Source organism: Schistocerca serialis, chromosome 1, assembly GCF_023864345.2.
Source record: "Schistocerca serialis cubense isolate TAMUIC-IGC-003099 chromosome 1, iqSchSeri2.2, whole genome shotgun sequence".
NCBI lineage: Eukaryota > Metazoa > Arthropoda > Insecta > Orthoptera > Acrididae > Schistocerca > Schistocerca serialis.
Window position 1 is genome coordinate 677,787,675 of NC_064638.1, and position 26,648 is coordinate 677,814,322.

General features: G+C 40.0%; 1 protein-coding gene across 1 annotated transcript in view; it reads right to left on the bottom strand.

Annotated features, from left to right (window-relative positions):
- The window catches only part of LOC126480178 (legumain-like), a 152,244-nt gene that overhangs the window by 30,972 nt on the left and 94,624 nt on the right, over positions 1-26,648 (bottom strand). The window contains exon 9 of the mRNA XM_050103845.1: positions 18,455-18,637. Coding sequence (XP_049959802.1) covers positions 18,455-18,637 — 183 coding nt within the window. The remainder of the gene's footprint in view (positions 1-18,454; positions 18,638-26,648) is intronic.

Genomic DNA, 26,648 nt, shown 5'->3' on the forward strand with positions numbered 1-26,648 from the left:
GACTCAGTTCGATTGCAGAATGAGGTTCGAAAAAGAGAAGTTGTCTGATATTGTGATTAAGTTGTATTCGAGGATTAACTTGATTATTCTTGCCCATACACTATTTTCTCCCATTGTGTTTTCCAGTTATCGGGCTATGAGATCTCTTTCCAGTAGGTCAAAGGCTTTGGTAAAATCTATGAACACTGTGTAGAACATTTGTTTCTTTTGTAGTGCTTTGTCGATGTTGTTTAGAAGAAGCCTGACTACTGTAAGTGTTGATCTTCCAGATCTGAAGCCCATTTGTCGTTCTGGGAGGTGACTGTCTACACAAGCTTACATTTTTTGTGTAATTATCTTTGAAAACATCTTGTACTGACTATTTTCCAGGGCTTTGCCTCTGTACTTGTTTGTGTCCTTTGGGTCTCCTCTACCTTTGTAGAGAACTTTTGTTATCGAGTGTCTCCATTGGGTCGGAATTCTTCCAAGTTCCAGGCATTTGTTGAATAGTTTGATCCATATGTGTTGGAGAGCCTCTTTCACATCTTTTATAAGTTCATTATATATATTTTCGAATCCTGCTGCTTTCTTGTTCTTCAGTGTTTTTAATACTTCTTTTACATCATCTTCATTTAGAGGTTCCCATACATTGTCTTTTTCCTTTGTTTGATGTTGTTTCTCTTTCTTTGGGGCTGTTTTGATTCCTCGTTTGTTCAGTACATTACTGAAGTGGTCTTCCCATTCCTTCATGTCTATATTTGGTGTATGAGCCATCTTGGTCTTGCTGCTATGTATGGATCTTTCTCTGCTTCATCTGCTTCTCTTTTTGCCTCTCTTTCTATGCATTCTTTTTTCTTCTCTTCTATTAGTTTTTTTGTAGATTCTCCTCTCTTCTGCATATAGTTTGCATATTTCCTCATTGTGCTGGTTTCTGAACCTGTGGAGTGTTATTAGAACAGTGTTCCTTTTGCTGTAGCATTCAGCACAGAACCATCTTTTTGTCATCTTTGTTTTTGGGCCTGTTTGTATCACTGAATTTCTTAGGACAACTTCTATTTTGTCTGTTGCTTTTTAAAAGTCTTCTTCATCTATTAAAGTTTCTATTGCTGGTTTGTTAATTTTTCTCTATCTATTTTTCTTTGTGTGATTTGGTGGGTCTTTCTTGCTGGTGGTGATGTGATATTTATTTTTATGTTCACTGGAATGTGCTTTCGTATAGGAGTGATGGAGTCATGCCATATTGGTTGAATACTTTGTTTTATTTCTCCTCTTGTTAATGCGATATCAATGGTGCTTCTCCCACTGTGGCATATATATGTAGGTATCTGTCCATCGTTCAGTAGGTGAAACCACCTTCTTCTAGGGTGTCAAAGACTAGTCTTGTTTTATAGTTCTCCGTGTCTATTCTGCAGTTGAGATTATTTCTACAGCATTTGTGTGTGGTTTAAAATAGGATGCAATTGTATTGTCTTCTTTTATGATTTTTTTGGTGGGGGTCATCCAGGATTTCAGTAGGATAGAGATATTCCTCCCATGGGTCATCCTCTTTCTCCTTTCTTTGCCATTAGGTGAAAATTGTAGAAATGTTTTGTGTTGCCAGTTGTCTATCTGTCTATTCTGTTAGAATTGCAAGATCCGAGTTTTGCAGAATGTCTGTTGGTGTTAGGTTAAGAGCACTTTTTATTCCCTCTGTATTCCAAAAGACTGCTTTTATTTCTTGTTCTTCTGGTTTTCTTCTTAGTTTAGCTGAGCTCTGCTCCCTCTTCCATTGATCGTCTTGAGAAACGAAATCAACGTACTTTTATGTTTTCAGGCCAGAATTCTGGTTCTTGTGTGATTTGTAGATCTTCAAATGGAATGCCTACTTGTCGCCCAGTGTGCGCAGTTCTTCACATACTAGTTGTCCCAGTATTCCATTCTTGTTGAGATATTACACTACTGTATCAGTTGTGATGGTTCTCTTCAAGTTACCGATATATAGCCATGCTGCTGTTTCTGCTGCTTGCATTTCTTCATCTTTTTTTGTGCCCATTATGGTTTTATTTTTACTCTGGTTTCTTCTATACCAGCTCCCCCCTACCACAGTACTCCAAGTTGGTTCCTCAAGTTCATTAAGCTGATTTCGGGTTTTATTATGTTGCTCATGTTCATTGATTTGGACTTGTGGCTGATTTTGTTGCTGGAGCAGAGGATTTCTGTATATTTTCGGTCCCCCCTGGTTTAACTTTGTTGTTGTACTTAGTTTGTATGTTCTTTCCACCAGTTTTGGGTTTCTCTGGTTCTAGGTGACTTTCCTTTTCTAGAGTTTTCTTTATATACAAAGTAAGAGCCTACGGAACATCAGACCAGCTGTGTGGATAGATTGAAGAGTTTTTAGCAAACAGAACACAGCAGGTTGTTCTCAATGGAGATACGTCTACAGACGTTAAAGTAACCTCTGGCATTCCACAGGGGAGTGTTATGGGACTATTGCTTTTCACAATATCTATAAATAACCTACTAGATAGTGTCGGAAGTTCCATGCGGCTTTTCGCGGATGATGCTGTAGTATACAGAGAAGTTGCAGCATTAGAAAATTGCAGCGAAATGCAGGAAGATCTGCAGCGGATAGGCACTTGCTGCACAGAGTGGCAACTGGCCCTTAACATAGACAAATGTAATGTATTGTGAATACATAGAAAGAAGAATCCTTTATCGTGTGATTATGAGATAGGGGAACAAACGCTGGTAGCAGTTACTTCTGTAAAATATCTGGGAGTATGCATGTGGAACGATTTGAAGAGGAATAATCATATAAAATTAATTGTTGGTAAGGCGGGTGCCAGGTTGAGAGTCATTGGGAGAGTCCTTAGAAAACGTAGTCCATCAACAAAGGAGGTGGCTTACAAAACACTTGTTTGACCTATACTTGAGCATTTCTCATCAGTGTGGGATCCGTACCAGGTCAGGTTGACAGAGGAGATAGAGAAGATCCAAAGAAGAGCGGCGCGTTTCATCACAGGGTTATTTGGTAAGTGTAATAGCGTTACGGAGATGTTTAGCAAACTCAAGTGGCAGACTCTGCAAGACAGGCGCTCTGCATCGCGGTGTAGCTTGCTGTCCAGGTTTTGAGAGGGTGCGTTTCTGGATGAGGTATCGAATATATTGCTTCCCCCTATTTACACCTCCTGAGGAGATCACGAATGTAAAATTAGAGAGATTCGAGCGCTCACGGAGGCTTTCCAGCAGTCGTTCTTCCTGTGAACCATACGCGACTGGAACAAGAAAGGGAGGTAATGATAGTGGCACATAAAGTGCCCTCCGCCACACACCATTGGGTGGCTTGTGGAGTATAAATGTAGATGTAGATTTGCTCCTGTATTAATATCTCTAGTTGGTTTTTTAGAAAATCAGTTATCTCCTCCACTTTATGCCTCAGTTCACCTATTTACGTGTTATTTTCGTCTTTTTCTAGAGAGCTCCCCAATCCAATGTCTCCACTGAAGTTCTTCTCAGATCCTGTAGGTGTGTCTTCCATCTGCCTCTGTCCGCTATGTGCTGTTTCCTGCATTTCTCCGATAGATGTCACTAGTTGTCCAGCAGTGCAGCTGTCTTCTTCCTCACTCGTCTCCTCTTGTTGGATGTTCCTAACCTCTCTTGTGGGATTCCTCTTCTCCTCCTCCTTTGCTTTTGCTTCATTTTTCAAAGATTCTAAGCACCAAGAGAGATGGAAACAAATAATGCGCCAGACCCAGATGGAATCCCTATTCAGTTTTAGATTAATCTACTCCATAGGCCCTTATTTAGCTTGCATTTATCATGAATCTCTCCCAGCCCAAAGTCCCAAGTGACTGGAAAAAAGTGCATGTGACTCCTGGGTATGTTGTTGTGTTCTTCAGTCCTGAGACAGGTTTGATGTAGCTCTCCATGCTACTCTATCCTGTGCAAGCTTCTTCATCTCCCAGTACCTACTGCACTCTACATCTTCCTGAATCTGCTTAGTGTATTCATCTCTTGCTCTCCCTCTACGATTTTTACCCTCCACACTGCCCTCCAATACTAAATTGGTGATCCCTTGATGCCTCAGAACATGTCCTACCAACCGATCCCTTCTTCCAGTCTAGTTGTGCTACAAACTTCTCTTCTCCCCAATCCTATTCAATACTTCCCATTAGTTATGTGATCTACCCATCTAATCTTCAGCATTCTTCTGTAGCACCACATTTCGAAAGCTTCTATTCTCTTCTTGTCCAAACTATTTATCGTCCATGTTTCACTTCCATACATGGCTACACTCCATACAAATACTTTCAGAAACGACTTCCTGACACTTAAATCTGTACTCGATGTCAACAAATTTCTCTTCTTCATAAACGCTTTCCTTGCCATTGCCTGTCTACATTTTATATCCTCTCTACTTCGACCATCATCAGTTATTTTGCTCCCCAAATAGCAAAACTCCTTTACTACTTTAAGTGTCTCATTTCCTAATTTAATTCCCTCACCATCACCCGACTTAATTCGACTACATTCCATTATCCTCGTTTTGCTTTTGTTGATGTTCATCTTATATCCTCCTTTCAAGACACTATCCATTCCTTTCAACTGCTCTTCCAAGTCCTTTGCTGTCTCTAAGAGAATTACAATGTCATCGGCGAACCTCAAAATTTTTATTTCTTCTCCATGGATTTTAATACCTACTCCGAATTTTTCTTTTGTTTCCTTCACTGCTTGCTCAATATAGAGATTGAATAACATCGGGGTAAAAGAATGGACTTGCAAAATTATAGACCGTTATCTGCAAGATCAATTTGCTGCAGAATTCCAGAACATAGTCAGGGTCTGAATATAATAAATTTTCTAAAGATTGAAAAGCTTCTGTCCATGAACCAGCAAGGTTTTAGAAAGCATCGCTCATGCAAAATTCACCTTACCCTTTTCTCACAATATACTGCAAACTATAAATGAGGGTCACCAGGCAGATTCCATATTTCTAGATTTCTGAAAACAATTTGACATGCTGCCCCACTGCAGACTATTAACGAAGATATGAACAGATGAAATAGGTTCCCAGATATGGCTCTAAGAGTTCTTGAGTTATAGAACCAAGTATGTTGTCCTCGACAGTGGTTTTCATCAGAGACAAGGGTATAATCAGGAGTTCCCCAGGGAAGTGTGATTGAACCACTATTATTTTCTATATACATAAATGATCTGGCAGACAGGGTGGGCAGTAGTCTGCGAATGTCTGCTGATGATGCTGTGGTGTATGGTAAGGTGTCGAAGATGAGTGACTGAAGGAGGACACAAGATGAATTGGACAAAATTTCTAGTTGGTGTGATGAATGGCAGCTAGCTCTAAATGTATAAAAATGTAAGTTAATGGAGTTGATTAGGAAAAACAAACCTGTAATGTTGAGATATGGCATTAGTAGCATGCTGCTCAACACAGTCACATTGTTTAAATATTTGGGTGTAACGTTTCAAAGCAATATGAAATGGGGAATGAGCTTAAGAGAATTGTGGTAGGAAAGGCAAATGGTCAACTTTGATTTATAGGGGGAATTTTAGAAAAGTGTGGATCATCTGTAAAAGATACTGCTGTTGAGTACTGTTCAAATGTTTGGAATCCGCACCTTGTCAGATTAAAGGAACACATCACAACAGTTCAGAGGCGGGCTGCTGGATTTGTTACCATTAGGTTCGATCAGCTTGCAAGTATTACTAAGATTCTTCAGGAATACAGATTGGAATCCCTGGAAGAAAGGCTACATTATTTGCAAGGACCAATATTGAGAAAATTTAGAGAAACGGCATTTGAAGTGCCTGCAGAACAATTCTGCCACAGCGAAAATGCATTCTGCATAAGGACCAAAATAAGATAACGAGAAATTAGGGCGCATACAGATACGTATAGACTGTTGTTGTTTCCTTGCTCTATTTGTGAGTGGAACAGGAAAGAACATGACTAGTACTGCTGCACGCTACCCCCCACCACGCACTGTACAGTGGCTTGTGGAGAATGTATGTAGATGTACATTTCAAATACATTACATAGTGCAAAGACAGAGATTTTGAAACTAGATTTTAAAATGAAGACATTTCCAGGAGCAGATGTGGAATTTGACCATAATTTATTGGTTGTGAACAGAATATTAAAGCTGAAAAAATTGCAGAAAGGTAGGAAATTATGGACATGAGATCTGGGTAAGTTGAAAGAACAACACGTCGTTCTGAATTTTACGGAGAGAATTATGCAATGATTGACTAAAATAGGGGTAATGAACGAAATAGAAGATAAATGGGCAACCTTGTGAGATGAAACACTGAAGGCAGGAAAGAGTCAAATAGGCAAAAATGAAAAGCCCAGTTGAACTCCATGGATAATACACGAGATATTGAACCTAACTGATTAAAGGAAAAAATATAAAAATGCATCTAATAAATACTGCAAAAGGTAATACAGATGACTAAAAATGATGCTGACAGGAAGTGCGAAACAACAAACACAGCATGAATGGCTAGAGGAGAAATACAAGGATGTAGATGCATCCATAACTGACGAAAAGATAGATGCCGCATATATGAAAATCAAAGAGACTTTCAGAGAAAAATGAAGCAGCTGTACGAATACCAAGATCTCACACGGCAAGCCATTACTAGGCAAAACAGGGAAATCGGAAAGATGGGAGGAACATAACAGATTTATTCAAAAAGAACAACAGATTTCTATTTTTCATTATAAACTATGAAAACTAGTCACACATTGTGCATGTCACTGTGTAGAGGAAGGTTCGAAGTTCTATGTTTGCACAGACACTATACCATACTCAACATGAGCACCATGTGTTGCTCAAGAAACATTGTAACAGTAGCACATTTCATTCCACACATGAATCAACAGGTCTTCGTTTATCAAAATGGCAGCTTCAGCAGTTCAATCCCTGAGCTATTGACAAGTAGCTGCCATTGGTGGGACAAAGGCTCTGTCTTTTATGTACCCCCACAGAAAAAAATCACAAGGTGTGAGGTCTGGTGACCTGGGAGGCCAAAAGCAGTTAACAACGGAGTGACTTCATTGTTGCTATGTACAAACAACAGTGCAGCTGGGACAAAATCTCAACTCTTCCTCTATCCCGTGACATGCACAATGTGTTTCTACCTTTTATAGTTTATGTAAACAACTGAAACCTGTTATTTCTTTTTGAATCATCTGGTGTAGAGGGCTATGCAAGAGAAAACAAACTTGAAGGCAATATTAATCTGACAGAGCACCAAACAACCTGCATCAAAACAAGGCCTCTGGGGTAATGACATTTCCTCAGAATTACTGAGACCCTTGAGATAGCCGGCCATGAAAAACTATTCCACTTGGTGAACGAGATATTCGACACCTGTGAAATACCCATGGACATCAAGAAGAATGAAATAATTCAAATTCCTAAAACGGCACATGCTGTCAAGTGTGAACGTTATTAGAACTATCAGTTTACAGAAGAATAAAAAAGCTGGCAGAAGCTGACCTCAGCAATATTAGAATGAGCTCCAGAGAACTGTAGGGATTCACAAGGCACTATTGAACTGGCAACTTACCTTAGAAAATGAGTACAAGAAAGCAAAACTACATTTGTAGATTTACAGAAAGCTTTTGACAATGCTGAATGGAATGCACTCTTCGAAATTATGAGGGCGGTAAGGATAAAATGCATGGAGTGAGAGGTTATTAACAATCTGTACAGATACTGGACTGCTATTATAGGGGTAAAAGGACATGATAGGGAAACAGTAGATGAGAAGGGAGTGAGACAAGGGTATAGCATATGTCCTATGTTGTTCAATCCATGCAGTGAGCAAGCAGAAATCCAAAAGTAATTTGGAAAGGGAATTAAAGTTCACTGGAACAAAATACAACTTTTGAGGCTCGCTAACATTAAAATTCCGCCCGAGACAGCAAAGGGCTTAGAAGACCAGTTGAATGGAATGGATAGTGTCTTGAAAGGATTTAGTAAAATTATATAGGCAATCTGAAGGAGTTAGATTAGGAAATGAGACACTATAAGTAGTAGATGAGTTTTACTATCTGAGCAGTAGAATAACTGGTGATGGCCAAAGCAGAGAGCATATAAAATGCAGACTAAAGTGCGCGTCATTTATGACGGCAGCCGAGTTTAGGCTCATTCTGTGCATCTGATGTCACAAAACACAGTCAGCCAATGACCAGAGAACAACGTTGCCAGAGCTCGACTGCAGCGCAGAGCACAGACGAGTGTCTTCAGTTTAAGAAACATTCAGTCATAAATAAAGTAATTGAACAAAAGCAATGTCTTGATACCAGACTTTCTTTTATAGAAAGTTTGGAAAAAGCATTTTTATACCAATTGCTTCATATTCTATTAATTAATTAAACCAAACAAGCAATAAACCTCCTAATTCAGGCGATAGCAAGGAAAGGTGTTTGTATCATTCTCACTAACCGCTTTTTCGCAATAAAGAACAGCGGTAATTGATTATTTCCTATTGTACTTCGACAAAATGTGAGTAATTCATAATCATACCAACACTGTTTGTCGGTATATTGCGTGATATTTTAAAGTCCTCCGGGTAATATATTAAACAAAGAGCTGCGTTAGCGTAATGGTTAAAGAGTATAGCTGCTAAGCAAATGGTTCAGAGTTCAAACCTTGATCGGTGCTTAATATTTTCTTTATTTAAAAACAATATCAAAGTGTCTTACTTCATGAATTTTATTCGTTTGAATGTAATTTTTTGAAATTTTTAGTGGCAACTAAAATCGACCATATGGAAAGTATACGCTATGGACTTTTACCTCTGCAAACTCTTCAAAATTTCGTGCAATGGTTTACTACATCTAATGCTGCACAATAACTGCGTTGAACATCAAAACAAAATTAAGTCATTTATGGGGGGAAGGTATCAGTCAAGAAGATGTGTAAAAATTAAATTTTTGGGCCAAATAGTTTTTGTGAAATCGAATGATAAAGTGTCAAAGCAGTCGAAAAACCATGTGTCTGCACAGGCAAGCAGTGCAATGATGACAAAATCGCACACATCGCGGAATGCAGGGAGCACGTCTCTCTAGCGGCGAAAGAGTTAATGTGGTCGTGGTGGCTTTACTTCATAAACTGCGCGCTCCCCCCTAAATGTAAGTTTGCGAATTACACTATGGCGCTACTTCTCTTGGCGCTTACAACTGGCAACGCAGCAATCTCCCGCGTCTGGACGGGCATGCGTGAACTGCCAAGATAAAACAATTGAACTATAGCTACAGCACAAAACAATTCATGAAAAAGAAGAATTTGTTAACATCTAATTTAAATCTAAGTGTTAGGAAGTCTTTCCTGAAATTATTTGTCTGGATTGTAGCTTTGTACAGAAGTGAAACATAGAAGATAAGAAGTTCAGTCAAGAAGAGAATAGAAGGTGGTGCTACAAGAAAATGCTGAACATTAGATGGGTAGATTGAGTAACTAACAAGGAGTTACTGAATCATATTGGGGGGGAAAAGAAATTTATGGCACAACTTAACTAAAAGAAAGGTTCAACTGATAGGACACCACCTTAACTGTGAAAGAATCACCATTTTGGTAATGAAGTGGAGTGTGTGTGTGTGTGTGTGTGTGTGTGTGTGTGTGTGTGTGTGTGTATGGGTATGGGAGAGGGGGTTGGGGGTAAAAATTGTAGAGGAAGACCATGTGATGAATGTAGCAAGCAGGCTCAAATGGATGTAGGTTGCACTAATTACTCAGAGATGAAGAGGCTTGCACAGAATAGAGCAGCATGGAGTGTTGCATAAAACCAGTCTTCAGACTGAAGACCACAACAAGGTTGCTTCAGATGAAGAAAATCCACATCAATAAGCACAGACTGCTACATAGAAAACAGGCCAACACTAAATCAATATGTTAGTGGAAAGTTCTAGATGTAACAGCTAATAATGAAAGGAGTAAAAGTACCCAGTCACCATACAGTGAGAGGCACCAGGCCATCACACATACATAAACAAGGCTGAAATAATCACCAAGTTTTTGGACAATTTCCTTCCTCAGAGCTAATGAAATTGAAAACTACCAACACAAATAAACACATCCGTACATGGCTACATCTTCCTGGTGTGTGTGTGTGTGTGTGTGTGTGTGTGTGTGTGAGAGAGAGAGAGAGAGAGAGAGAGAGAGAGAGAGAGAGAGAGAAAAGCAATATTGCCTGTAAGATTAGTTTCTATTTGTTTATATGCCCACCAACTGATCACTGCATCACAAAATGTTGAGTGGCTGCCTATCTACATTCCATCAATAAATTTTACAAAGATAGTTGATAGGAAAAATGCTTCAGGCTCAGTCCTGAAGACATATGAGAAGAGAGCATCCAGGTACATTTCACATGCCTAGTTATATGTTCCATAGATTAAATATATGATAGACATTTATGATGTGGAATACATCATGCGAACAACAGTTGCATATATTTATTAAAAATAATTTATAATACATTATCTCAATGGAAAATATGGACTGCAATATGTTGACCATTTACATTATTTCAGGTCTTTTTTCATTTCATACCTCAGTGCCTTCTGTTAGCAAAAGGTTATAAAATTCACAAAGTTAGTTTAAAGTTAAACATGTAGTACAAATTTAGTGCAGCATTTGCAAATGCTCAAAAATACACAATACATCATGATAAATACAGGCCTTGACATAATTAATAAAAGGATGAACAGTAAAATATTAGAACGTAGAATTCTGAATCAGACCTATCTGGCACATGCTGTTACACAGACAAAAATCCCAAAGGTGGCTCATACAATTAAATTAACTTGTGAATGCATGCATTTTTAGCTGGCTGTATTTGTGACACCTACACTAGCATCGCAAAGATGAACTCTGTAATGTTAGTTTACTACATAGAAAATAGAGGAAATCTTAGAGCACCAACAAATTACATCTTCCACTTGGGGACACTAATGGTATCACGGTGTGGCCTGATCGAGGAATTATTGAACCAAGTTCATCCAAATATTGTACATTAATCAGGCCATAGTTTTAAAAAAGAAATTTGAAAAGCATTGCTCCTGTATAGACTACAGAAAATTAAAGTCAAAGACTTATTGCCCTTGTGGAAGATCTTTTAAATAAACTGAAAGATACCCGCGTGTTTTGCACACAAGGCCTCAATAGTGAAATTTTTCAGAGTGGCACTAATGATAAATGGCAAAAGTATACTGTGCTTGTGACTCTGGGTAGTTCCTGTTCAGGAAAGTTATTTCTGATTATCAAATTCTCCTGCAGTTTTCCAGTGTTTTATAAACACTGTTCTTTTTAGGCATTGGCTTAAGAGAAGATTGTAATTACTTACATGGATGATGAGGGTGTGACACTGCAGTTGCTTGGTTTAGCACTGAAAACTAGGGCAGACTGCAGCTTCGAAAAAGTGTGGCAAAATGATAGGTCTTGAATGGAACTCTTGAGTTTTTTTTACATGTTATAGGATGTGGAGGAATCACATATCATTCTGAGAAGACAGAAGCCTTTCAAAATATGCAGAACCAAACTATACTGCAAGAATACAAAGTTTCGTTGTATTAACAGGATATGTTAGGAAGTTTCTTTCAAATTACCCTGTAAGTGCAAAATCCATGGGTGATTTACTGAGAAATAACCAGGAATCCAAGGTTGAATAATAGCAGAGACATGCATTCTAGATGCTTTACAACATCCTTCCATCAGCCCAGTTTTAAAAACACACAATCAATGTACACACTAATGCAGCAAAGAAGGCTCTGCAGGTGCTGTATTACAAAAATGTCCAGGTTATGGCATGTTACATGGGGTAAAGAAGTAACACCTCAACAACAGATTGACTGACCGATTGATTGATTTGTGGGAGGGGACCAAACAGTGTGGTCATCAGTCCCATTGGGTTAGGGGAGGATGGGGAAGGAAGTCGGCCATGCCCTTTCAAAAGAACCATCCCACCATTTGCCTCAAGCGATTTAGAGACATCACAGAAAACCTAAATCAGGATGGCCAGATGGAAGTTTGAACCGTTGTCCTCCAAAATGTGAGTCCAGTTTGCTAACCACTGCGCCACCTCGCTCGGTCAACAACAGAACTGTCACAGCTACAACTGATGTCAGAAGAAATCTTTTAAGTGAAATGATGGAGACCTTGTGGCAATAAAACAAACACAAATTAGTTGAAAATTAAGTTGAAAGCCAATAAGCTTGGTCTCTACAGAATTAGAAATTCAAAATACTGCAACATAGGGTATAATCAGAAAAATCCAAAGACTGGGACGACCTGCACCATATTTAATACAATCCTGGCAGAGTGACGAATCATCATCACAGTCGGATGACTGTCAGGATGGACTAATGTGCATCTTAGCTGGAGGACTTAAATGCACACAAATAATGACCAATTTTGTGGCTCTGATTTAGCAATAAATTCATCCCATCTGCCTTAACGTAACAATTTCAATATTGCTGGACTCCTATCATTTTCCTATTTACATAAGCCACTTTCATAACAAAGCTGGATATATTTACAGACTGATGCACCAACTTCCACTAATACAATATGCGCAATACTAATGTGATTCCACATTGCTGTTTTTTCTGGCTACTTTACAGACTCCCCTTTCTCTTTCTGAACACACACACACACACACACACACACACACACACACACACACACACACACAGGTACTTGTGGTGATCCAAAGTTTGTTTGACAATTTGCTAATACCAAACCTCAGTACATTTTAAGTGAACCATTATTATGAGAAGCAAAGTTGCTACTCACCATATAGCGGAGATGCTGAATCGCGAATAGGCACAACAAAAAGACTTTCACACTTACAGCTTTTGGCCAATGGCCTTAGTCAACAAAACACACACACACACACACACACACACACACAAATGCAACATGGGTGTGACTTGCATTTGCGTGTGTGTGTGTGTGTGTGGCGGGGGGGGGGGGGGGGGCAGCCGTATGTGTATCTATTGTTGAAGAAGTCTTTTTGTTTTGCCTATCTGAGACTCAGCATCTCCGCTATATGGTGAGTAGCAACTTTCCTTCTCATAATATTGTTTTATCCTATCATGGATTTTCCATTGTTAGATTAAATGAAACACTCAGAAATTGTTGCAGTCTTACCAACAAATATACTGAATTTAATAGTACTATCAGGCTCATGTTTCATTTTCCTTTTCAATTTTCCACTGAGTATTCTACCGGTTGTCATCATTTTCTTTAGCTGTATCTGAACTGACGCTGTGGCAAAGCTACATAATATAACTGTGGATCATCATAAAAGAATCCAATTACCCCAAGATAAGCACACAGTCATTTATTAACTTCAATTTGTTGGATGAATAAATCATACAAGGTTTCTCTTCTAAGAACCATCAGAAGAATTTTATCTCATGTTTTGGCAGAAATTTGAAATTTAATTATTTGCAATGTCTCACTGGAGTCAACCAAAACAAATACTGCTCATAATGTCTCTCATGTAATACCCACTAGGGAAAGTGTCCATTTGTTTCCAGTTACAAACAAAATTATTTTTAAGAAGGAATTTTAAGACCCCATTCAATACAGTGGTCCACAATAAGCCTTGTGTGATATTCAATTTAGCAATGTGTATTAACAGCAACAGTAAAACATGATGAATAACCATACTACAGCAGCGACAGAGTAGCAATGCTGCATGGTGATAAGCAGATTGTGTGTGGCAGGGCAACACACAAGATGGGGAAATGAAAACATGGCGAACAAATTTTTACCAAACTTTTGGCGTCTGTTGTAATCAACAGCATAAGACACTCGCCGAGAGAAATTCAGGAAGCCACAGTAGTAATAGTGCCCAATAAGCCATCAGTTTCAAGCTGATTTCACAGCACAGCCTAGTGTTTCGGCTTCTGTACCTTCCCCCACTTGAAATTTTTGGGATTAAGAAAACATAGCACAATGTAGATGAAAAAATTACTTTAGCTTAGTTATTGCACTGAGAGTGGCAAGACTATACTTTTGCAATGAGGTTTGACCGATAAATTCCTTATTACAAAAGCAACTTTCTGTATCTGATTTGCATTCCACAATCAACAATGAGAGTTATCACTAATTCTTTGTATTGGACATGTGATCCATTAACAGTCCACATCACATAAAAAATTAATTCCAAATTCCAGTCGACGTAAAGTAGTCAACAAATGCTTGGACGGACACACACGTGAGCCATTAACAGTACACTCACATAAAAAAGTAATTACAAATTCCAGTCGACATAAAGTAGCCAGCAAATGCTTGGACACACACACACACACACACACACACACACACACACACACACACACACACACACACACACAGACAGAGAGAGAGAGAGAGAGAGAGAGAGAGAGAGAGAGAGAGAGACCAAAATTAATCACTATTTGAGTGTAATTCAGTTCCTTACAGTAGGTACTCAAATAAACCACAGTTTTGTTCTCAAACATCTTTGAAGTCTAGAAAAGATGCTAGCTTTTACAGGCAGTACATCATAGGACCCATCAAGTGCAGAAATGTCCTGTCTGATGTGATTTTTCATCCCTTCACCGTTTACACATTGTTGTGTGTTCACATATCCTTTATTGGCCCCAAGAAGTGGAAGTTGAGGAAGGACAGATAATGTGAGCTTGCTAGCCATGCAGCATCTATGTCTGTCTACTGCTGTATTGGGAAAGAGAATCTGTGCCTCTTGGTGTGCAGGTACAGTGCACTGGCTAGGTGCACCATCCTGTTGCATCCATATCATCTGCCACCTCCACCGTAATTCAATATCTTGAGTAGAGCAAGCTGTCTGTTTTGAAGGAAGCTGCCTTAAAATGCTAAGCACAGCCACAGCAATTGATGATCTATTTGTGTTGATTATCTGTCTCCTGCAGCCAGTGGGGTTTCACAGAAGCCCCATAGCATTCCACAGAATGATCTGGCAAACTAGTGCTGCAAAACATTTACTTGCCTTTACGAAAATCAATAGATTTGTTTAATGTTTAGTCACAAAAGATTAGCCAATCAGCCCAGTCCTCCACTGAAAGCTTTTGGTTCACATGCTAGCAGTACAGGTGCATTTTTGAGTCTTTCAAACTCAGTGCACCATGCTGCGTGAAATTTGTAACACTCTAATGAGTGTCCACATACTTCTTTGTGTCTTTGCAAGTATCACATCCTTGCAAGTATCACATCCAATTCAGGGCATTGTTTTAGTTTCGCACAAGCTGCTTTACTGGGTGCAAGTCCCCAGTACATCGAGCTCATTCTACTGCATCCCAAAATGTGTCTTCACAAAGGTTTCTCCCTTCTCACTCTATATAACTGAGCTGCCTCCTTGGCAATCTCATTACACATATGTAAATGAATACAAATTGCACTAAGGAATCGAGAAAGGGAGATCCACTTCAGCAACAACAATTAAACAAGATGTTAATATAGAAGTGCACTGGCAGCACTCATCCTTAAACAAAAGCTCATCTGTTATTTCTGAAGGTGGGTACATGTTGTAGTCTACAATGTGGTGTGGCAGGAAGAAGGCTGAGGTATGTCCACAGCCAGCTCCAGTGCCCTATAGCACTTGTTATAACTGTAAACATTTGTTTACAAATTCTTCCTAGTCCTGCTGGACCCGTATCGTGTGCCATGCTGTCTCATTCTGTCTGCTACCACAACCTAGCAACACTGCTCTATTGCTGCTGGAATATGTTTATTTTTCACGTTTTACTGTCCCTATTAATACACGGCTAAACCAGATATTGCACTAGACTAATAACGGACTGCTCTATCTAATGGGCACATACAATTCTGTTTAACGAACATTTTGTTTGTAATGAAAACAAACCTGACATTATCTTATGACAGTGGGCTTCGCAAAAATCTGTGATAAGCAATATTTATATGAGCCAATATCATCTCACGTTGCAAAAACAGAATTACAAATATCTGGCAAAACACCAGCGAAAATCCTCTCAATGATTCTGTTCGATCCCGTACATAAGGGTCCTATAATCTCTAGCTACTCGAGTAGTAATTTGTAAATAGCTAGTAGATAGGAAAAAAGTAAACAGCAAAAAGCCACAGTCAACAGAAGTATGCAGTAAGAAGCCTAGTCTGCTAGAACTTCTAAATACATCATTAAGAACAATTTTTGAGAAGTTTTGTTTATGAGGTAACATGTGGATAAAAACCAGCTAGAATATTATGAAAAGGATAAAAGAGACATTCAATACATAATACAACACTTTTCTCCTGGAAACTGGTTGGTCTTATTCAGGATTCCAATATACCATATTATTGCCACTCTTTTGGTGGCAAAACCCTATTTTTCAACATAATCTCCATTCATTTGACAGGTGTACTCCACCTTACTATGAGGGGCTGTCTGCCTGCATGGTAACATTCTACTGGTTGACAAAGAAGCCAACATCTTGCTGCATCAATAACCTCTCTTTCATCCACATACTGCTTCCCACGGAGTGCATTCTTCATTGAGCTAAACAGATGGAAGTTGGAAGATGTGAGATCTGGGCTGTAGGGTGGATGAGGAAGAACAGTAAAGTGAAGTTTTGTAGCCACTCTCGGGTGAGCAGACTCGTGTAAGGCCTCGCATTATCACGGTGAAGGGGAAGTTCACTTGCATCTTTGTGGCAACGAACAAAATGAAACTTCCTGGCAGATTAAAACTGTGTGCCCGACCGAGACTCGAACTCGGGACCTTTGCCTTTCGCGGGCAAGTGCTCTCCATCTGAGCTACTGAAGCACGACTCACGCCCGGTTGTCACAGCTTTACTTCTGCCAGTATCTCGTCTCCTACCTTCCAAACTTTACAGAAGCTCTCCTGCGAACCTTGCAGAACTAGCACTCCTGAAAGACAGGATATAGCAGAGACATGGCTTAGCCACAGCCTGGGGGATGTTTCCAGAATGAGATTTTCACTCTGCAGTGGGGTGTGCGCTGATATGAAACTTGCTGGCAGATTAAAACTGTGTGCCCGACCGAGACTCGAACTCGGGACCTTTGCCTTTCGTGGGCAAGTGCTCTACCATCTGAGCTACTGAAGCACGACTCACGCCCGGTCCTCACAGCAGATGGTAGAGCACTTGCCAGCGAAAGGCAAAGGTCCCGAGTTCGAGTCTCGGTCAGGCACACAGTTTTAATCTGCCAGGAAGTTTCATATCAGTGCACACTCCGCTGCAGAGTGAAAATCTCATTCTGGAACACAATGAAGTTGTTTTTTCAATTTGCTGAGAGTAAGACTATACACAATACACTACAACTGTGCAAGGGGAGACATCAAAGCACAATAACGGCTTCAGAATCCTAGAAGACCACTGCCACGACTACTGGCTGAGGGTGCAGCTCTTAACTTTTTCTTCAGAAGACTCCGTAGGCTGCTGTTTTGTTTCCAGTTCAATGCGATGAACCTATGTTCCATTGCATGTGATGATGTTCGACAAAAAATTGTCACAATAAGCATTATGAGGCTTATGATGACAATTTGTGCAGCCAGCTCCACACAGATGGTCTTCTGCTAGACAGTGAGGAACCGAGACAGCACACACCTCTGAGTACCCTAATTGGTGGACGAGTGTGTCAGCACTACCAACAGAGACGTATAGCTGTGCAGTGAGGTGTGCGATTGTGACGTATCAATCACCACAAATGAGACTGTCCACGTGTTCCGACACTGCAGGAGTCACAGCTGTGTGGGGCGGGCCGGTACGTGGGAGATCAGACGAGTCTGCGCAACCTCGTTGCAATGATAACAGACACCTCACCCAATGATTCACCATACTTTTGTTCACTGTTGGGTCTCTCTAGACATTCTGCAAGCCCCTACAAATATCTACGATACTCTGGTTTTCAGCCAAAAGCCACACAATGAGAGGTCTTTTTTTGGAACGTACCTTCATTACACATGCTATTTTGAAGGCTACTTATGGCACCGCCTCCTATCGGAACTTCACGAACGGGCAGAAGTGGGAATATTCCATGATGTCCCACAAGAAATTCTGCAAATTTTAACTGAAATTGGGGAAAAAAAAAGTGTTGCGTAACTTATTGAAAGCCCCTTGTAGATTACTACTCAGCACAGAGGAGGCGTTGAGACACACACAATTAAAAAGACTACTAAACTACTAAACATTTGAACTTTTAGGTAACTCGGCCTTCTTCGTAAATAGAAATTACAAAAACATTCATACAAGCACCTATCCCCTCCCCCCATCCCCCCTCCCCTCTCTCTCTCTCTCTCTCTCTCTCTCTCTCTCTCTCTCTCTCTCTCTCACACACACACACACACACACACACACACACACACACACACACACACACACACACACACAGCCACTGCTTGTGGTCACTATGGTTTGAAATTAAGAGTAAATTTTTAAGTTTTTTTAGTTAATGTAACATACAAATTATCATTAGTATTTTTTTACCATCTGCTCACATCCTTCAGTTGGCAATGGTGATGGCTGTTTATGATGGTCTGTGAAACCCATAAAATCAGCTGCACGCATAGATCCTAAATTCAAATCGCCATACTCTTCAACATGGCTCGTATTTGTCTCATAGCGCACCTCCTCAAATATGTGATGTAATGAGGCCTGTAGAAGATTTGTCTGAAAAACAAGACAACCAATTACCCTTCATTAAAAAAAATTTATTTTATAAGGTAAGCCTTTAATAAAGTGCAAAATAAAACAGAAACATCAAATGGAAGATGATCTCTCAATACACTTATTGTTAACTATGATGTAGGTTCAGTTAGCTATGACATACCCACTAAATTTGAAGAACAGGCCGATCCTTACATTATGCAAGTGACAATTACTGTACCACTCTCAGACTGTGTTAAAATTTTGTGAGCAAGTTCGCTAAATGATTAGAGGAAGACGACAAATTTCTTGCCCACTAATATCTATACAATGTGAGTACGGGCCTCATAAGTGATAAAAAACTAAAGCTGTCATCAGCTCAAAGGCTGAATACCACAGAGCTTCCTCTGACCTATGAACTAACTTACCCAGACAGTGATACGGGGACCTACAATTTTATGTTGATTCCAAAAAAAATGCTCTGCAACTCAGCATTTTTCATACTAACGAATATCAACCGAGGTGAAAGAAGTGACAAGCGAACATAAAAATTCTAAGACTGACCAGTGGCTGAATCCCTGACTTCGGATCTGTAATCTGGCTATTAACCACTGAGCCGCACTCCTCTGAAGTGAAGGGTGACGAAATGTCTGGGCATATTTAAAAAGTTATGGCCAAATCTGAAGTGCTTATTTCAGTGAATAATTGTGATAAAGCTGCAAAACATGGCAAAAGGATTCCACAGATTGCACTATGCACATTCTGCAAGTCTCATATAATTTGACTCATATTTTTGATCTTACTGACTCTTAAAGTGGTTAATAAATTTTTCATGCTAATATTTTTCCCATATGTAAGTGGCATGGTTTTTTTGCATACTTACAAACCTAAAAGTGATAAAACCAGCACATTTTACAAAGAAGACAAAAATGTCATGAAGAAAGACAGCTTCCTAAAAGAACTAAGCGAACATGGGAGAAATTTTGTCACTTCAACATTTCTTGATGACCAAGTGCTACTTGGAGCAAAAGTAGTGACTTAAATAAAGTAAAATCTATGGAACGTGCACAACTGAACTGTCTTGAACTACCTCACCAAGTTTCTCAATTCTATCACAATTATTCAGTGAACTACAGCACTTTACACTCTGCCAAAATTTTTTGATGTTGCCACAACATTTTATCACTCTTCACTGTGCATTGATTGACTATTCTGCACATCTGGTAGAATATTTTGTAAATTATATTATGGGCAGACCAGTTCATCACTGAAGGCAATTAAAGACGTGCAACCATGGCAGACCCTTCTTGTGTGTCTGTCACAAAGTGGAATACAGTTTTGCATGTTGTTGTTGTTGTGGTCTTCAGTCCTGAGACTGGTTTGATGCAGCTCTCCATGCTACTCTATCCTGTGCAAGCTTTTTCATCTCCCAGTACCTACTGCAACCTACATCCTTCTGAATCTGCTTAGTGTATCCATCTCTTGGTCTCCCTCTATGATTTTTACCGTCCACGCTGCCCTCCAATACTAAATTGGTGATCCCTTGATGCCTCAGAACATGTCCTACCAACCGATCCCTTCTTCTGGTCAAGTTGTGCCACAAACTTCTCTTCTCCCCAATCCTATTCAATACTTCCTCATTAGTTATGTGATCTACCCATCTAATCTTCAGCATTCTTCTGTAGCACCACATTTCGAAAGCTTCTATTCTCTTCTTGTCCAAACTATTTATCGTCCATGTTTCACTTCCATACATGGCTACACTCCATACGAATACTTTCAGAAATGACTTCCTGACACTTAAATCAATACTGGATGTTAACAAATTTCTCTTCTTCAGAAACGCTTTCCTTGCCATTGCCAGCCTACATTTTATATCCTCTCTACTTAGACTATCATCAGTTATTTTGCTCCCCAAATAGCAAAACTCCTTTACTACTTTAAGTGCCTCATTTCCTAATCCGACTTAATTAGACTACATTCCATTATCCTTGTTTTGCTTTTGTTGATGTTCATCTTATATCCTCCTTTCAAGACACTGTCCATTCCATTCAACTGCTCTTCCAAGTCCTTTGCTGTCTCTGACAGAATTACAATGTCATCGGCGAACCTCAAAGTTTTTATTTCTTCTCCATGAATTTTAATACCTACTCCGAATTTTTCTTTTGTTTCCTTTACTGCTTGCTCAATATACAGATTGAACAACATCGGGGACAGGCTACAACCCTGTCTTACTCCCTTCCCAACCACTGCTTCCCTTTCATGTCCCTCGACTCTTATAACTGCCATCTGGTTTCTGTACAAATTGTAAATAGCCTTTCGCTCCCTGTATTTTACCCCTGCCACCTTCGGAATTTGAAAGAGAGTATTCCAGTCAACATTGTCAAAAGCTTTCTCTAAGTCTACAAATGCTAGAAATGTAGGTTTGCCTTTCCTTAATCTTTCTTCTAAGATAAGTCGTAAGGTCAGTATTGCCTCACGTGTTCCAGTGTTTCTACGGAATCCAAACTGATCTTCCCCGAGGTTGGCTTCTACTAGTTTTTCCATTCGTCTGTAAAGAATTCGTGTTAGTATTTTGCAGCTGTGACTTATTAAACTGATAGTTTGGTAATTTTCACATCTGTCAACACCTGCTTTCTTTGGGATTGGAATTATTATATTCTTCTTGAAGTCTGAGGGTATTTCGCCCGTTTCATACATCTTGCTCACCAGGTGGTAGAGTTTTGTCAGGACTGGCTCTCCCATGGCCGTCAGTAGTTCCAATGGAATATTGTCTACTCCGGGGGCCTTGTTTCGACTCAGGTCTTTCAGTGCTCTGTCAATCTCTTCACGCAGTATCATATCACCCATTTCATCTTCATCTACATCCTCTTCCATTTCCATAATATTGTCCTCAAGTACATCGCCCTTGTATAGACCCTCTATATACTCCTTCCACCTTTCTGCTTTCCCTTCTTTGCTTAGAACTGGGTTTCCATCTGAGCTCTTGATATTCATACAAGTCGTTCTCTTATCTCCAAAGGTCTCTTTAATTTTCCTGTGGGCGGTATCTATCTTACCCTTAGTGAGATAGGCCTTTACATCCTTACATTTGTCCTCCAGCCATCCCTGCTTAGCCATTTTGCACTTCCTGTCGATATATTGCATATATTTGCATATTCATAACTAAGTGGAATATAGTTTTGCTTCTTCATACAGTGTCTCTTACAACAAATAACAAACCTGTAATTCTCTCTGAACATGTATCGATAGTGCTAAATCACACACTGTTTAACAGTAAGTACATACTCTAATGAAAGCACCAAACTTTTAAGTTTTCTGCTGTGTACTATGAAGAAAGTAGTACTAACACTATTATAGGTTGCTATCCATTTTCTTGTTTTCAACTGCCTGCATCTTGTTTAATAAATGGAGTTGCTGTTACTGCACAAAAAGTTTTGGTGATGAGATGGCTGAACAGTCAAGGCATTCATAAATATTTTCAAGAAACGCTGACTGTAACAAAAGTCTTGAGGCAGCAATAGATGCAGCATCTCCATTAACATCAGTTACTGGTCCAACATCTGCTCAACGTCCCATGAGTTTCTCTTTCCCACCAGTAATGACTTAAATAAGCTGTTTTCGGCATTTTTATGCAAAAGTTAGATTGTGCAATATACTTTGCAGCTCATATTACCAAGAATCCTTTGGTAGCTTAAAAATTCTCTTGTCTTGTCTCATTTCCTTTACATTGAAATTGAACACACAAAGTTTTACAGTTTCATGATTAAGAGGCAATTTAAAAAAGGGCAAAAAATTCAATACATTAATGACAAATACTGTTACCCATGCTAGCAAGCATAGACATTACTTTAAAAAATGGAAGTCGTGAATGCATATCAATTGTTGATAGGAAGAATCATGCATGCACTAATAGATTGTGTAAGAAAGTGGTTCCATTCTGCAAACTGGCATACACTGAAGTACAAACTGAACTAATTATCACTTAGCTACATATCAGAAACCCTTAATTGCTCTATTTTTGTATTTCACAGCACAGTAAGCTCACAGTAAGGACAGTCCATGCAAGACTCTTCCTCCTATGACTACAAGAGCAATTTCTGGTCAACATACAAGCACACTAAAGGTTTATTTTTTCAAACTGACATTTCATTTTAAGAAGAAAATGATTACAGCTTTTAAACATTTTTCAAAAATCTTTATTAAAATATCATCAGTTCCAGTCAAACAACAGACCAACTTCAGGCATTAATAATTACATTAATTACAGATATTGCATCAAAACATGATGATTTCTATAAAAAGCACCCTTATCCATGAACTGTTTCCATGGTATGAGATTACATATTCCTTCAGTCTGGCCCTATGCATTGCTCCGACAACAAATATCGTGGGTTTGTGGCTTTCATTGAAACAAAGCTTCTTTAGTCCCACTAGCCACTGAATGTAAGAAATGCCGCTTAATCATTTCCCAAGCTCTCCAGAGCAAGTCATGTAGTTATTATGCAGCAGCCACTGTGGTACAACACGCATCAAATGGTGCACACAGCATCGTGGTTATTGTCCACTCGTTGACAAAGATAGTGAAATGCTTGTCCTAAGTATGTGAATCGTGACACAATCCTGACTCCCTCCTTTCAAGTATCCATGCCATGTCCGATTTTCCATACAAACCATAAATACTTAACATGTAACTGGGTGGTTGATTTTTTATTTATTTATTTTTTTGTGTGTGTGTCAAGGGGGCAGCACCAGTGAGGTCATCAGTCCCATTATCTAAGATGGCAGAAATCAAGGCGCAACAATACAAACAGCACAGTCCAGTTAAGGGGAAGGGATAGTATGTAAACAAAAAAAAGGGACATCAGGGCAGCAGGAGAAGAACAGGAGGGGGGGGGGGGGGGGGGGGGGTGAGCAGGGCTACGCCAAAAATGCTATGCACAGTGAGGGACTATAACCAGCATCGCCACCAACCCGTTCCACCAAGGAAGAAGACACAAGAAAAGGGGAAACAAAACACTACAACAGACCAGACAAAATTGTGGGAAAAGGCAGGGAGAATCTGGCTGGCGTGGAGGCTAGCTCAAGGCCTCCATAACCAACACCTACTCTAATTGAGGGACTAAAATTCCAGATGAAAATTCAAAGACAAACCACTTTAGTGAAGAAAACTGAGGACAGACGTAACCATGCTGGGTCGTCCACTAACACCTGAGACAAGAAAGGTGGGAGGGCATATTAAGTGTGAAGGACAAAAAGGCAGGGACAGTCAAACGATAAATGGATATCTGCAACTACAAAGAGGGGGCGGGGGAGGAGGGGGCGGCCCATTGTGGAGTAAGAAACCATGGATCAGTCTAATATGGCCAATACGAAGATGTTTGAGAATGGTGGATTTCCACTGGGAGAGGTGGAGATTAGGAACGCCACGTAGTGTTGAGTTTTTTGGATGGTGCGAAGTTTATTAGACAGGAGGGTAGCCTTCCAAAAGTCAACCCATGATTGAGCAAAAAGGGATTTGATGAAAAACCGCAAATCCGCATCCAGTGGGGTATAGACATGGAGAATGGGTGGCCGCCCCCCACCCCACACCACCACCCTCCCACCACAACCAGCCAGACAATTGCAGAAAGTTCATTACCAAGGATACCTAAATGCTCAGGAACCCAAAGGAAATCAATCGAACAAGCAGCGTCACCAAGAACAGCAAGTGTGTCGTGGATGGCAGAGACCAAGGTGTGGTGGCAAGAACAACATGCAAAAGCCTGAAAGCCACTCATTGAGTCTGTACAAAACAAAACTTGGATGAGAGAGGACCGTTTAATGCAGAAGAGGGTCTGATAGACTGCCATCAATTCCATAGTAAACACCCTGCACGTGACAGACAAGAGGTGGTGTTCCATGCCAACATGAGACATGATGGCATATCCCACATGATCGGTGGATTTAAAGCCATTGGTGTAAAAAACAATAGCATCCTGAAACTCCCGTAAGGGCAGGCAGCGAGCAGGTGATTGCCCAAAGCTGCAAAAAGACTGGAATAGGAGGGGTGTGCAGGGGAAGTGCGGATAGTGATGGCATAGGAAACCACGAGTTAGAACAGCTGAATTGAAATGGGAGGGATCCCAGCATCACTCAGAAGACTACTGACAGGGCTAGTGTGAAATGCAACAGTTGCTCCAAAAGGAGCAGCATGGAAGGGGCAGTTGATCCATAAACTTGACAAAAACAGCCAACCTTTAGGTAATGGATATGGGGCAACCAAGTAAGCTTGTTGTCAAAAAGACCACCCAAGAAATGGATCTGGGAGACCGTCGTCAAGCACCGAGCATCAAGGTAGAGCTCCAGATTAGGATGGACTGTAGTACATGGACAGAAATGCACCACCTTTCAATTAAGGGGTAAGAATTGAAAACTGTGAAAGAGTGTACACATCAAAGCACACTGGATGGCACCCTGCAGCTGTCATTCCACAGAGGGCACTGAGTGGGAGTTATTCCAAATATGGAAATCATCTACATACAGAGCAGAGGTGACCAATGGTCTGTCAGAAGCCCCAAGTCCATTTCTAGGGATGAGAAAAAGAAGGACGCTTAATAAAGAACAGTGTCACAACCCGGACTCTGAACAACCGATGGGACAGGAAGTGGGAAAAAAATTGGAATGGACCCCCAAAGACCTCACTCACGCAATAATAGGAGGATAAGATGGTGCAAAGCTGTGTTGTAGGCCTTACAAAGATCGAAGAAGACTGCAACAGGATGACAGTGCTGAGAAAATGCCTACCGAACTGTGGTGTCCAATCGAAGCAGATGATCAATCGGAGACCATCCCTCCAGAAAGCTGCACTGGTAAGGAGATAAAGGGTCCCGAGATTCAACGGCCCAATTGAGCTGATGAGCTACCATCCATTCTGGTGACTTACAGGGAACACTGTGGTCAGCCTCACTGGCTGGTAACTGTCAAGGGATGACAGATATTTGGTAGGCTTGAGAACAGGAACCACAATGCTCTCTATCTACTGACAGGGGGAAATGCCTTGGTACCAAATATGGTTAAACACCTGGACATGATATTGTCAATGTGAAGGACTGAGGTGTTGAAGCAATTGATCAGGGCCACAAGCTGAATCGTGGGAAGAAGAGAGGGCCAGAAGAGGCTCCCATTCAGTAGAAGATTCATTGAGGATCTCACCAGACAGGAGTAAAAGGCGACTGAAATTAGAACTCACTGCTGCTTTCTTCTTTACTGGCATGTGAGTGAGTTCTCTAGCCTTTAAATCAGGACAAGGGGAGATGTTTTCAAAAAATGTCAAGTGGGACTGACAGACTGGCCCATAATTGAACACTGACCAATAGATCATTTACAGTCTGCACATCAAGGATCTAGGACAACTTATCTTTCTCTAGATGCTTATCATTTATTTTCCATACTTACATTTGCAGAAATATAAACTGTTTTAAAGAAGGTTTCTTATTAATATGATAAACTAAAATACATGTTCTACGAATACTGTACAAAAACTTTAGTAAAATTTTAAAATAAAAGATAAATCTGTAAAATTGTTATCTCCACTGCCGCTTTCTTTCTCAAGAGAAATATTTAACTGGTCCTTATGCCACATTCTGGATCATCAAATTATAAACAAAAATGGGTAATTTATTGGAAAATGCCTTGCATGCCACTAAATACCAAATATAACCAGACACTTCCATGCAAAATGCCAATGCCGTGTTTTTCAAACATGGGTAGTTCCAGCAGCAAACAAAACTGCTCCACAATGGTAGCGTGACACATGTAAGCTTATCACTTAGCGTAGCATGAACAGCACCTTAAGGTTGAGACACATACAGTATGTCCCAACTAGAGCATCAATCAGCATCGGAAACAAGGAAGCCACCTATGAAACAATGTCTAGAATATTGCATTCAATGTAAGCAAAATATAAACTGTGAAAAAACTAAGGAGCAAGTAAGAATCATTAGAATGCATACTACAGAAGACTGAAATACACTGCACTGATAAACCTTCACTA